The sequence below is a fragment of the Ascaphus truei genome, chromosome 12 (assembly GCF_040206685.1).
Source record: "Ascaphus truei isolate aAscTru1 chromosome 12, aAscTru1.hap1, whole genome shotgun sequence".
NCBI classification, from domain to species: Eukaryota; Metazoa; Chordata; class Amphibia; order Anura; family Ascaphidae; genus Ascaphus; species Ascaphus truei.
Window position 1 is genome coordinate 15,479,594 of NC_134494.1, and position 12,939 is coordinate 15,492,532.

Genomic DNA, 12,939 nt, shown 5'->3' on the forward strand with positions numbered 1-12,939 from the left:
CCCCTTTGTTGTTCGCTCTAACGATCGAGCCATTAGCGACCACTATTAGCAAATACCCCAATATACAAAGCAATTAGATTGGAAGGAACATTTTTAAATTATCTCTGTTTGCGGATGATATTATACTGATGATCTCCAACCCTCTGAAGTCTCTCCCTAATTTACAAAAAAAATCTGAATTTGTTTTTCTCTCAGGGTATAAAATAAACACAAAGTCTGAAGCCCTTAACCTAACACTCCTCGAAGCAGAAGTGGAGTTAATTAAATTGAACTTCAGCCATCGATGGAATAAATCGAGATTAAAATACCTGGGAATCTTTTGAGCTAAAAATGATCAATCATTATACAAATATAACTGTCTATAACTGTCTATAACTGACATGCTTACAATGGTTCTGGCTGAACCAATAGAGAACATGAACCGACACAAATAAAATGATGTCACATATATTGACTGCAGCAAGATGCTCAATTGCAGGGGTCTGGAAAAAGTCCCAGCCTCCCTCTAGGAGAGAGGTCATACAGAGTGAATGAAGACATAAATCCAGAAAATTCTATAAAGTGTGGAAACCCTGAAACTCTGGACTTGGAGTTTCTATCAGGAAAATTAATAGAAGTAGCAGCTCAGTGAGTAAAGACACTGACTCTGTAAACAGCAACACTGAGTTTGAATCAGGGGAGCCTGGTTCAATTCCCGGTGTCAGCTTCTTGTGACCTTGGGCAAGTCACTTTATCTCCCTGTGCCTCAAGCACCAAAACATAGATTGTAAGCTCTGCGGGACAGGGACTGTGTCTGTAACAATCCTATGTGCTGCGTACTGCACAATATACTGTAATTGTAACTGAGTCCCATTAGGAGAAATAAAGTTATTCGTTATTATTATAACCATGTATGTTAGGACATTGTATTAAGGTAATATGTACCGTAGGTAATGCTATTGATGAAAATGGTGGTACCACCCCTCTGTTTTTTCATTTTGGATTTCCACCCAGTTCTTTAAAAAAAAAAAAAAGATAAAAAAAATTAAAATAAACTTTCAATACCTTATGGAGGATGCTACTAGGGAAAGGGAATTGGCCATATATTTATGGGAAAGAAATACACAAGCCCGGCGCTCCTCCCAAATTGGCTTTCAATTTATCACTGAACTTTTGCATTTTGATCGTAAGTCTAATAACAAAGGAGTGATTTAGTTGCATCTTTTGATCAAACAATGAGTTAAGCTGCTAATTCCCCATGAAGGTAAACTCCATTTAAGCAGGTGCAGTACCTACAGTAAATGTAGTATATTTCTTATTGTCCTATGAACGAAACATCTTCACTATTACAAGAGAAGGTGCCAGGCTGGGACCGAACAAGGAGGGGACACGTGAGATATGTGAAAGTGCCTAAAAGGTTAACTTAATGCAGCATTTCTGCTATCTGCGATTCAGTGCAATAAAACTGGTACTGAGTCGCAGAAAGCATAAATGCTTCATTTATTTGACCCTTTAGCAGCAGTGGATTTGAGGATTAGTCGCCCCTAGACAGTGTCACGTTGCCATGGCAACGAGGCGCCGCGTGACGTCACATTGGTGACGCCCGCGGCGTCATTTGAGGCAACAATTCAGAAGGAGAAGGAGGGCGACAGCAAGGAATCGGCCGCCACAGGTAAGTGCCTCCCCATCAGGCCCGATAGGCCCGATATCGCGGCATCTGTATATGGGGGCAGACATTTTTGGCACCCAGGCTTGGGCCCAATGGGAAATTCACCACTGCCCTTTAGTCAATTTTGCATATTCCACAGGCTCTCTTCTGACTGTGATAAAGTGCAAAAAACACAAGATTAAAGAAGACAAAGTAGCGACTTATGATTGTAGAGAAGCAAATTATTGCACTCAAACAAGATGATAGTCCAACAATAAAAGACGGTGCACTTTATGATAAAGAGAATCAAGGACTTTTATAGGAAATTGTACAAGATCATAGACAACACAGGGCATAATCCGGCAGACGAAGAGCGAAAAGAATCCACCAATGATGTACCATGCGTCTTTCCAGAAGAAGAGACAAAGACAATAAAATCCATGAAGAATGGGAAGGCTCCTGGGGAAGGTGGAATTACATCTGAAATACTTGAGTCACCAACGATTTGCACATTACATTTTTGTCAGAAGTCCAAAAGACCTCCAGCAACAAATCAGAGAATTCCCTGAAGCAAGGAAGAAGGTGGGCTTCCATATAAATCTCAGCAAGACCAAAGTGATGCTCAACAAATGTGTTAACTCTACAAAGGCCGAATTGAAAGGGAATAAAACTAGAAGTTGAAGACTATGTCTACCTTGGTGATCATGTATTACCTTCTTTAATGAGTTTGTACCATGCAAGGCAATGCCTTCTAAAGGCACCAACATCCTGAGATTGCGGCCATTCTCTCTACGTGTATGTATTGTGAGGGAGTGAAGGGCTAGCTCCCTCACTCTGCAGGCAGGCAGACCACACCCTAGATATATGCTGTGCTAGGATGTGGACAATTAACTCCAGTGCTGGGCTCTAAAAGACAGGAAGTGGGTTCATGTCATTGCTACCTGTTCCAGAACCTGCAGAGACAGGTGAAGATGCTGTGGAGACTGCCCAGATGTACCTGGAAGCTGCAGGACTCTGCAGCTGTGAACCAGGTTAGCCAGGAGGAAATCAAGCTGCCCAGAGGAGATTAACCTTCCTCAGGAGTATAAAGTAAGGACAATGTAGTCTGGTTTTGTTACACTGCCTGTGATTCAGCTACCCCTGACTTTTGTTTAACCGGTAAGTGGGGTTGCCATCTGGAATAGTTAGGGGCAAGATGGGTACTGTGTAGTTAGTGCTCAGAGAGGAGCTAGGCATTTTGTTTTATTGTTGCTTTGTTTTATGCTTGTAAGAATAAACCTGCTAACAGATTCTTATGTTTCCTGCCTTTAATGTGGGAGCAAAGATCCTGCAACATTTGCTGTAGCCATGTAGAGAAGAGAGGTTGCAACCGCAGTACCTAGGAGATCATTGGGAAGGTATCTTCAGCAGTGGATCGACAAGGGCTGTGTGTGTTTGTCACTGTCATTCAGTCACTCTGCTCCTACATGGGACTAACCCTTAACATAGTTCACCCATTAAAGCAGCAATCTACAAATCTTATTCATATAAATAACGTGTTTCTCATGCAATGAAAATCAAATGCTGCTTTATAGCTCCCTTTCTTGCATTATGTTTTACAAGCTGTTTTTTTATCTAACATGTCACATTTAATTTTCCAACGCAGCTACTAACCCAGTGAGTCAGAATACAAATATGCAGGTGAGTCACATTGTTTATTCACTTGCTGTACTCATACGGGCCTATTCTAGTAGCTCCAAAGTTGTCCTTGCCATATCGCACGTTTTGCCATGTTCAGAAGTCGTGGTATCAAATGTGTGAAAAAACAGTATTCCCTATTGCAAATCGCATTTTGTAAGTCGCGTCTGTAAAAAGTGACAAACCGAACTATGTGTACTTGCTTTAATAGCGAAATTACCTGAAGGTGGTGCTAACGGCCTCCAGAGCGGGGTCAGGGAGGGGGAAGTTATCGTATCTCCAGCTGTATACAGTATATGTTCCCTCAAACCTCCCCTCCAAATAAATTAGGGAGAGACACTCTCTGTGCTGAAAAAGGAACATACCTCATGCACCCTAGAAGATATGCTAATGTCTATACAAAGTTTATTTAAATAAATCACACATCCTAAAATACATCCTTAAAGCTGCAGACCAATCAGTATCTTACGTATGTGTTTTTTTTTAATAAACCAGTTCTGTACTATGAGAAAATACTGGTAGCATTTTTTTTTCTTTTTAAACCACTATGAATGAATTTTGTAATGTATTATAATGTAACAAGCATTTTTTTGTTTCTACAGCAACCATTTACAAAGTCACATCCCCTTCCCTTTCTGAAACAGGCTCTGGCAAACCCCTTTTTGAGCCCTGCCCTCTCTCTAGCTGTGCACCAATTGTATCTAGTGACTGCCTAGTCACATGATCTTCCCCACAGAACTTTGCATCTTTGGTCCTTTTCTGCTGCACCGACAGCCATTTAGTGAACCCCTGAGCTGAACCTTTGCCGATCGATCACAGGAGAACGGATCGATTGGCAACTCAGCTAATTACTTATCATTGTGTGGATTGTATTGAAGCACATATTAAAGGGAAAGAAAATAAATGTAAAAAAACCGCCAGCTTGGACTACTGCTTTAAGACCAATCAGTCTAAAGGCCCTTGTGATGAAGGGGGTACCAGTATTAAATCCAACAGTATTGAAACCCACAACCCTGTCATTCAGGGCAGCAACTCTAGCATTGAACTAAGCCTGATGCTGGGAAACTCCACTGTCACTTATCTCTCAGGTGTGCTCATTTGTTTGCACAAGGAACATTAAACTGACAACCAGAAAATGGAAATTGACTGCTTTTAAAGCAACCATACTACTTACCCCATTTCCCCCCTCTTTTTTTCTTTATATATAAAGCATATGACAATGTATAATTTTACATTCGTACCTAAGCTAGCAATCATTTGGTGCTCCTGTTATAAATCTGTACAATCCTGATTGTGAGCCTAGCATAATGGCCGCCTTTCAGTTTAAATCAATCCTTCAGTCAGTGTAACTCAGCAGCTACAATGTATCCTTATATAACTAAGGTAACATTATCTAGTATTACAGTTTGCAGCTCTAACTGCTGGGAATATTGGCAACAAATTATCACAAACACACAAACAGGAAAGTGTTGCAAAGATCTTGCACTGCTTGGTAGTGGGCTAAAACCTGCTAAAGAAATCAAAGGATTCTTTCAAACGAATTAAAATGGCATTGAGTTGAATAAAATTACAATCATATACCTTATCCAGGGCGCTGTACATTAGTTAGTAAAACAAAGGTGTGGTTACATATACAGTAGATGTGATTATAGAGTAATTGTTAAGATGTTGTTGGGGTGGGAACATTATGCTCAGGCTATGGGTTAGGTGCATTGAGAGCTTGCTTGGTTGGTGGGCAGGGGTTGGGGTCAGGTCTCTGTTGGTGGCTTGATGAAGGGTCTGACAGTGGGGACGGTGGAGGCAATTGAATCTGTGAGGTGGGTGACTTTGGAGAGACTTTAGGAAGGGGTGAGGGTAGGGGAGATCATGGATGTTGGGGAGGGTGGGGATGGGATAGGAGGTTAACGGGGGATCATGGAATGTGATGGAGAAGAGATGAGTTTTGAGTTGGCTTCTGAAGATAGTTAGGAGGGGGTAGATGGAATGTGGTGGGGGAGCTTGTTCCAGTGGACGGCGCGAGGGAGGCAAATGATCAGAATTGAGAGGAGGCACAGGGGGCTTAGGAGGAAGTTAGGGTTGTGGCAGTCAGAGATCAATGGGATGGGAAGGGGTGTAATGAGAGATGAGTGCTTTAAGGTAAGGAGGGGTAAGACCATGATGAGATTTGTAGACCAGAGTGAGGAATTTGAAGAGGGAACGCTGTTGGCTGGGTAGCCATTAGAGTTGGGAGAGGACAGAGGTGGCATGGGAGGAGTGGGGGAGATTGAGAAGTGTACGGGCTGTAGCATTTTCGATTTGTTGGAGGGGTTATGGAGGTGTAGCGGGGGAGACTAAGGAGAAGGGAGTTACAGTAGTTGAGACAGGTGAAGATGAGAGAGTGGATGAGAGTGAGGTGATCAGTGTCAAAGGCTGAAGAGAGGTCGATGAGGATGGAGGAGAGTTTGTAGTGGCGAGCTTGGTAGATAAAGTTGTGGATGGTGAGAGGGCAGTTTCAGTAGAGTGTGAGGGACGGAAGCCAGACTGGACAATGGGAAAGAGGGAATGGGTGTGGATGAAGTTGGAGAGTTGGTTGTGAACGATGGCTCGAGAAATTTGGAGAAGTATGGAAGGAGTGAGGTAGGGCGAACGTTGGAGGGGAGGGCAGGGTTGAAAGATGTTTTTTTTAGGAGAGGGATGACTACCACAGCTTTGAAGGAGTCTGGGTATTGTCCGCTTCATAGGGAGAGGTTGAAGGAGGAGAGATATGGGAGGAGAGAGGATAAAGTGTGGAATGGGGTCAGAAGGGGATGTGGTGGGATGAGAGTGTTTGATGATTGAGAGGAGATCTTCGTCAGAGGTTTGGCAGAAGGAGGGGAAAGTAGAGGTATTGGATGGAGGGGGGGCAGCAGTGGGGAAGGAAGCATGGCTGTTGTACATTTTTTGTGAGAAGTAGAAGGCAAGGTTTGTAGCTAATAAGGTGAGGGTGGCTAAGGCGATAGAAATGGGGAGGGTCGTAGCAGGTTGTTTAGGGTGGACAATAGTTGGCATGGATGAGGTGATAGTAATTTGATAAAGGTGTTATAGTATATTTGTTTTTGCTATTTCAGAGTGGAGGTGTATTGGTGGAGGAAGGATTGGAAAGTGGCAAGTGAGAATGGGGAACAGAAAGATTTCCATGATCTCTTGGCTGTGCGAAGGGAGAGTGTTTTGAGTTGGCAAGTGAACCAGGGTTGAAGTGGCTTTGTGGTGGGACGCACAGGGTGGAGTGTGTGATTGAATCGAGTGAGGTGGATAATGCAGAGTTGAGGGTGGATAGGGCAGAGTTTTGTGAGAAAGAAGGAAATTATGTGAGTGAGGGGAGGAGTGATGAGGTGGAGGAGGTAAGGGAGGATGCGTCAATGGATTTAAGGTTTCTGCGAAGGATGGGGTTGGGTGGGAGGTTTGTGGGGACATATATACAACTGAAGATAATATAAAGTTAGGAAGTCCTCGTCTTCGTCCTCCACCCTTTGGATGGAATTCCCAATTCCTATCTCGCATGCTTTGAGGTAGTAAGGGAAAAAAATGAGACTTGTTTAGAAGCGATTTAGCCTTTTGCAGTTTTCGGAGTAACTAAAATACAGTGAGTTTGCACTGCCAGAATGAAAACGCTTCTAAAAAAGCCTTTCTGCATGGTTTGGATATGCGAAAAGGGCTTACAGAATAGCAAAACATACACATTTGCTTCTAAAGTGTACTTTAGATGCGTTAAGTCACATTTCAAAGCTACTAGAATAGCCCCCAAAGCCTCAAGCAGAGATATCGACCTCCAAAGACCCAAATCAGTGAGATGTAGGGGTTGTGGCCCAGAGAAATGGCATTTTTATGGAAAAGTGCTATTTGTAGAATCAGCGTGTCATAAACCTTAATGGAGTCTCCGTGGACTTCCCATTAAAATCCCCCTTTTGGTCAAGAAACCCTAAATCTGACTGATTTTCAGTGACATGTTGAATGGGTTAACGGCAGTGACATGTTTGGAGACGACACCTTGCAGTACAGAGAACGAATGAAAGAGAGTGAGTAACTGTATGTAGGTCTTGGTTGGGGTTAATAATCACAATCTTCTATGTTATTTATTTGTTTTTTGAGCTATTTTGTAGACATGTTTTTTTAGGTGGGTATTTGCAGAATCTGCCTTTTTTCCAGAATGTTTCAGCTGGTAGTATTTTGACTCTTGTCATTTACAGATAGGCTGCCGGTTATCTACATAAGATAAGACATGTACAACAAAAACATCACAAATATTTTCCACATTCTCAACATTTTTAAACCATGCGCCCTGTGTTTTCTCTGCCTGAACTGTCACATCTGCCACAGCTCTAAGACTTAGAGCAAATACATGGAAACTGTGTGTATTACAATATATATGTGTGTGTCTGTGTGTATACTCCAACGAAGATATCCGTGGCACTCAAAAAAATTATCTGTGAGTATAGAGTAATACAGCTCAACCCCCTTATAACGCTGTGCTTGGGGTCCAAAGAATCACATCTCGTTATAAGCGGATCGCGTTAGAAACAATGTACAATTGTATGCATTGCCCAATAAAGTATTTAAGATACCAATAATCGTGTTGTAAAGTATTCATAAATACAAAAATTGGGAGCCACGCGGACATCGCGTTATAAGCGGATTTGCGTTGTAACGGATCGCGCTATAACGGGGTTGAGCTGTACTTAGCTTTCAGTAGGGTGCACGCGGTGCAGCCAGGATCACCATCCAGCTCGAGAAAATACAGATAAAATACAACAAAGTCCATAGCACTCGCTAGATTTTTTTCCCATCAAAAGTAACAAACAGATACAGTAACATGTGCGACATTTCTCCTGGCAAAGGACTTGAGTGTCTGAAACGTCGCCCATTTTATCTGTTTGTTACCTACTGTATGATGGAATAAATTGATATTTTTTTCTAGAAATCTAGCGAGTGCTGCAGACTTTGTTCTATTTCGTGCGTCTGTGTGTGCTATACATACAGTGTATATAGAGACAGAGTTTTTGATAGATATGAAATATTTCATGAAGATGAAAGAAGGATATACGGTATACATACTGTAGCGAGATAGGATATACAGATGATATACAGTGTACATAGCGAGGTAGGATATACAGATGATATACAGTGTACATAGCGAGATAGGATATACAGATATACAGTGTACATAGCGAGATAGGATATACAGATGATATACAGTGTACATAGCGAGATAGGATATACAGTGTAAATAGCGAGATAGATAGATGATATACAGTGTACATAGCGAGATAGAGATAGATAGATGATATACAGTATACATAGCGAGATAGATAGACATGTTAGCAGCATAGAACCATGTAACATCTACTCTAACATTTGCAAAGGACTGAGCAAAGCTAAACAATTTAACTGGGGCTTTGAGAACTGACAGTCTTGTCACCAAAAGACATTAGATAAAGATTGTAAAAACCCTCCAAAGCTTTGTTGACCATGTAAATGTTGCACGTTAAAAACATTATTTGAAAGTGCTTATACATGTCCAATTTTCCATTTATTTTTGACAAAAAAGATGTTGATCGTCTCCATTTAACCTATTAAACATGCCCCAGTCCTTACTTCCCTTTCATTCTAGTTGGGACTGACCCTTTAACCTTCACAGTGCAGGGGGTTCCGGCAGCATCAGAGTGCCAGTGGACCTCCGGCACTCCTGGAGTGATCACATGGCTCGGCTAGTGCTAGGGTGACAGAAACAGAAGTGGAGTGTGCTCCACTTCGGTTTGGGTCCGGCTAACCGCTCCGTTTCAGTTCTTCTGCCAGTGTGGGGTATAGCAGATTAGGAGCACGTGAGCATGCCTTGTGTAATAACCATAACACATGTGATTTATTATATGCAAAGCGTGTATTTCTGGATTGATCTGTATGCAGTTATATATATACATAACTTAGGCGTGGTGATACATTCCTAGAACCCGCTGATCATTTATCAGATCAGTCATTGGGCTTCAAGCTGAATGAGCTGAAGGTTCCAAGCTTCAACCAGTGGGAGACAGGCAGGGGGTCGCTCCCCACTCTCACATGCAGGCAGGAATAGGCACAATACGAACACTGGTCTTAATAGGTTTAGGACATATAAATAAAATGGTTGCCGAATCGTGAAAACCAGCTTCCAATGACATCACAGTTTTCTATTGGCTGACAGAACCAAGGCTGACCCGACAGCCATATTGTTCTCCTGCCTCCTAACCCACCTCCCCCGCCAGAGTGCTGCTTTAACAGTCTAACTGGCTATCTTAACCAGATCTAATCATGCTAATAGCAAAGATTTAGCAGCTTTTTAAAAAAAAAAATTATAAATGAATTGGGGTGTTTTTCAATCAAGTCCTCCTCATACTTCCCTGTCCTTATCAGAGAAACAATAAAGATAAGGGGGGGCATTGCTTGTGCAAATTCTTGTTTACCAGACAGTGACATTGGTTAAAAGAGAGCAGCCAGAAGGAATTAAACCTCTTCCAGGTCTCAGCCCCCCAGGCTTACAGACTAACTATAAAAAATATTTATAAATACTTATAAGTGTTAGATTTGTATAAGAAAAAGGCATCAATCGCCCAAATGTTACCCCATTAGTACACATTGGAGGGACTGACCCTTTAATAGGTACTTGACATAAATAGGTACTGTACTTGCTAAACAGGGGCAGTAAGGAGACCCTTCTATCTATTACTTTGCCAAAGGAGTGGTAACGTGGGGAGCAAAGGACATTACCTGGGTATAGGTATAGGCTGACCCATCCTCCTCTTCTCCATTCATCGTTTGGGTCAGTCGTACACCTCCTTTTGTTGACGTTACCGTGGAAACAAGGCCCATAGCCCTCGCCATGAACAGCCAACTGTTACAATAAGGAAGCAGGAAACGGTTAGGACAAAACAAACCACGTAACACAGCCACAAAACAAAAACATCTGTTTTCCGTTATACGATCCTTTTGCTCTGTGGCACGCTTTTTTAACCCCTTTGCTTCAAGAGAGGGGCATTTACCAGGATACACAATGCACGCCAATGCGAAAGTGAATTAAAGACAGTGGCACGTGTAATAGGTTAAGCAGGTTGATGGACACATTTAAAAAAGAAGAAAACATAGAAAAATATATATTTCCCCTTTTTTTACATTTCTGTGGTGAGCTAAAAGTTTGAGGATTTTTACAATCTGTTTGTCAGTCATTAAAATTGTTTACGTTTGAATCTGTTCCTTTGTTCGTAAAGTACAGCTCAACCCCCTTATAACGCTGTGCTTGGGGTCCAAAGAATCACATTGCGTTATAAGCGGATCGCGTTAGAAATAATGTACAATTGTATGCAATAAAGTATTTAAGATACCAATAACTGTGTTGTAAAGTATTCATAAATACGAAAATTGGGAGCCACGCTTGCATCGCGTTATAAGCGGATTCGCGTTGTAACGGATCGCGTTATACCGGGGTTGAGCTGTAATTAGGAATGTGACATTAGTCCAACAGATACATAGAACTGGCTGATCCGCTAAATTACAGTGTCCCCGACAAGAAGCAACATATTCTTTAATTTTGTTATTTTTTTTTTTCTTTCACAAGAGATGTCTTTTTCATCCACTAAATTGAAATGCGTCTGTTGGGCGCCGGTTAAGAACGTGGACGCACATGAAGAAAGACGGCGATAACGATTCCAATGTCGCAGTGGTCAGGGCCAAGTTATTCAGCAGGACGTTCACAATAACAAAGGTGGCCATTTTTTATTTAAAAATTGAATGTTTTACCTTCAGTATTTGCTCCACACCGCCGACCCACGGGCTCTGCGTGTCAAAAGGGCAAAATGTGGAGCAAAAGTGTTCGTTTTGTCGCAACACCCGCAGAAATATACAGGCTCTGGGCAGCGTCTACAGATTAACCCTTTAAATGCCCCAGCACGTATCTGGCACTCGGGTAGTAGCTACGTTGAAAAAAAATAATAAAATGCTGGTTTTGGTAGGGGAGACGCAGGACGCAATCTCCCATTCTGTTCCGTCATCAGTGATGGAGTGGTTACGTGACTGCGTCGAGAAGCGGTCACGCCACAGGGAGTGCTAGAGGGCCGATGACCCCTGTGGCGCGCAAAGGGTTCATCTTAGTCGTGCCAATTTCGGGCGCGCCTGCGTCTGCCTGCGACCAGATGAGGGATTTAGTCAGTGGGAGGAGTTTGGGGCGAGTGACATTTATATATTGGAGCAGATCTACGTGTTAAAAAAGGCGCTGTTTTTCCTGACGTTGGATTTCGCTGTCACATTGGAGGTGGTGTAAGTGTCATTTTTAGCGCATCTTGCTCCAAATTCCACAATAGTAGAACTACACTTCATAAAATAAGTCGCATTTCGGACACAAAATGCTATTTTTCTGACGCAACTGCGTCGCCACGCATGCTGGCGCGCACGGACCCTCATAGGTTGACTTCACAAGGTTGTGTGCGTGTGCGCGATGAGAGGTGATTTCATGGATCCATGTTAAAATGGACAAGAAGCAAAAGGTGACAAACTGTGAGTGCTCATTTGTCATTACCCAGAATCCCTTGCTGCAGTGGAAGCATTGTATGGTAAGAGATAACGGGGAAAGGCAGGGCTGCAGATCTGTCTGGAACGTGAATTTGTTCACAGGTGATATTTGTATTAAATATTAAAGAATTCAAAATATAGTTTAGAAAGGGGTTATGTTATCTCTCTTCTGGCAGTGAAGTTAAAGGTGCAAATCCTTGGTGGTACTATCCTTCATTTCCATTTGGTTAACAGTGTAAATCAGCGTTTCCCAAATGGTGGGTCGCGACCCGGCACCGGGCCACGGCACCAAAATTACCGGGTCGCAGCGAGGCTGGCCGCGCGGTGTCTCCCGTCCCCCCCGCTCAAGTTAAAAAACAATGGCGGCGATTCCCCCCGCGGTCCCGCACGCTTGCGCAGGGCCCGCTCCCTTCCTCCCCCCCCCCCTGCTCCCAACGTGGGACGGAGGAGGAAATACAAGCTCCTACTGCGGCCCGCTTCCCCCCGCGGCCAGCTTCCCGAGCTCACCTCCCGTGGCACCCCCTCCCAAGCCCACCTCCCGTCCCAGGCAGCAGGGGATATCGGGGGCAGCAGGGGAAAGCGTCCGGCGGCAAGGTAAGTCACCCCACCCAGTCACTGCCTCCCACCCAAGTGTCCCTGGCCCCCTCCCACCCACCCAAGTGTCCCTGCCCCCCTCCCACCCACCCAAGTGTCCCTGCCCCCCCCCCTCCCACCCAAGTGTCCCTGCCCCCCCCCTCCCACCCAAGTGTCCCTGGCCCCCTATCTCCCACCCACCCAAGTGTCCCTGGCCCCCTATCTCCCACCCACCCAAGTGTCCCTGGCCCCCTATCTCCCACCCACCCAAGTGTCCCTGGCCCCCTCCCACCCACCCAAGTGTCCCTGGCCCCCTCCCACCCACCCAAGTGTACCTGGCCCCCTCCCACCCACCCAAGTGTCCCTGGCCCCCTCCCACCCACCCAAGTGTCCCTGGCCCCCTCCCACCCACCCAAGTGTCCCAGGCCCCCTAAAGTGTCCCTGGCCCTCTCCCACCCACCCACGTGTCCCTGGCCCCCTCACACCCACCCAAGTGTCCCTGGCCCCCTCCC

The 12,939-nt window shown here is 44.1% G+C and overlaps 1 protein-coding gene across 6 annotated transcripts in view; it reads right to left on the bottom strand.

Annotated features, from left to right (window-relative positions):
• LMNTD2 (lamin tail domain containing 2) overlaps positions 1-10,185 on the bottom strand; it is a 73,812-nt gene extending 63,627 nt beyond the window's left edge. For all 6 annotated transcript variants that reach the window (XM_075566788.1, XM_075566787.1, XM_075566789.1 and 3 more), the window contains exon 1: positions 10,061-10,185. Coding sequence is in view for 5 of the 6 variants with exons in the window: in XM_075566787.1 (XP_075422902.1) it covers positions 10,061-10,174 (114 nt within the window). In the remaining variant the exon portion in view is untranslated. The remainder of the gene's footprint in view (positions 1-10,060) is intronic.
• Between the last annotated feature and the right edge of the window lie 2,754 nt (positions 10,186-12,939).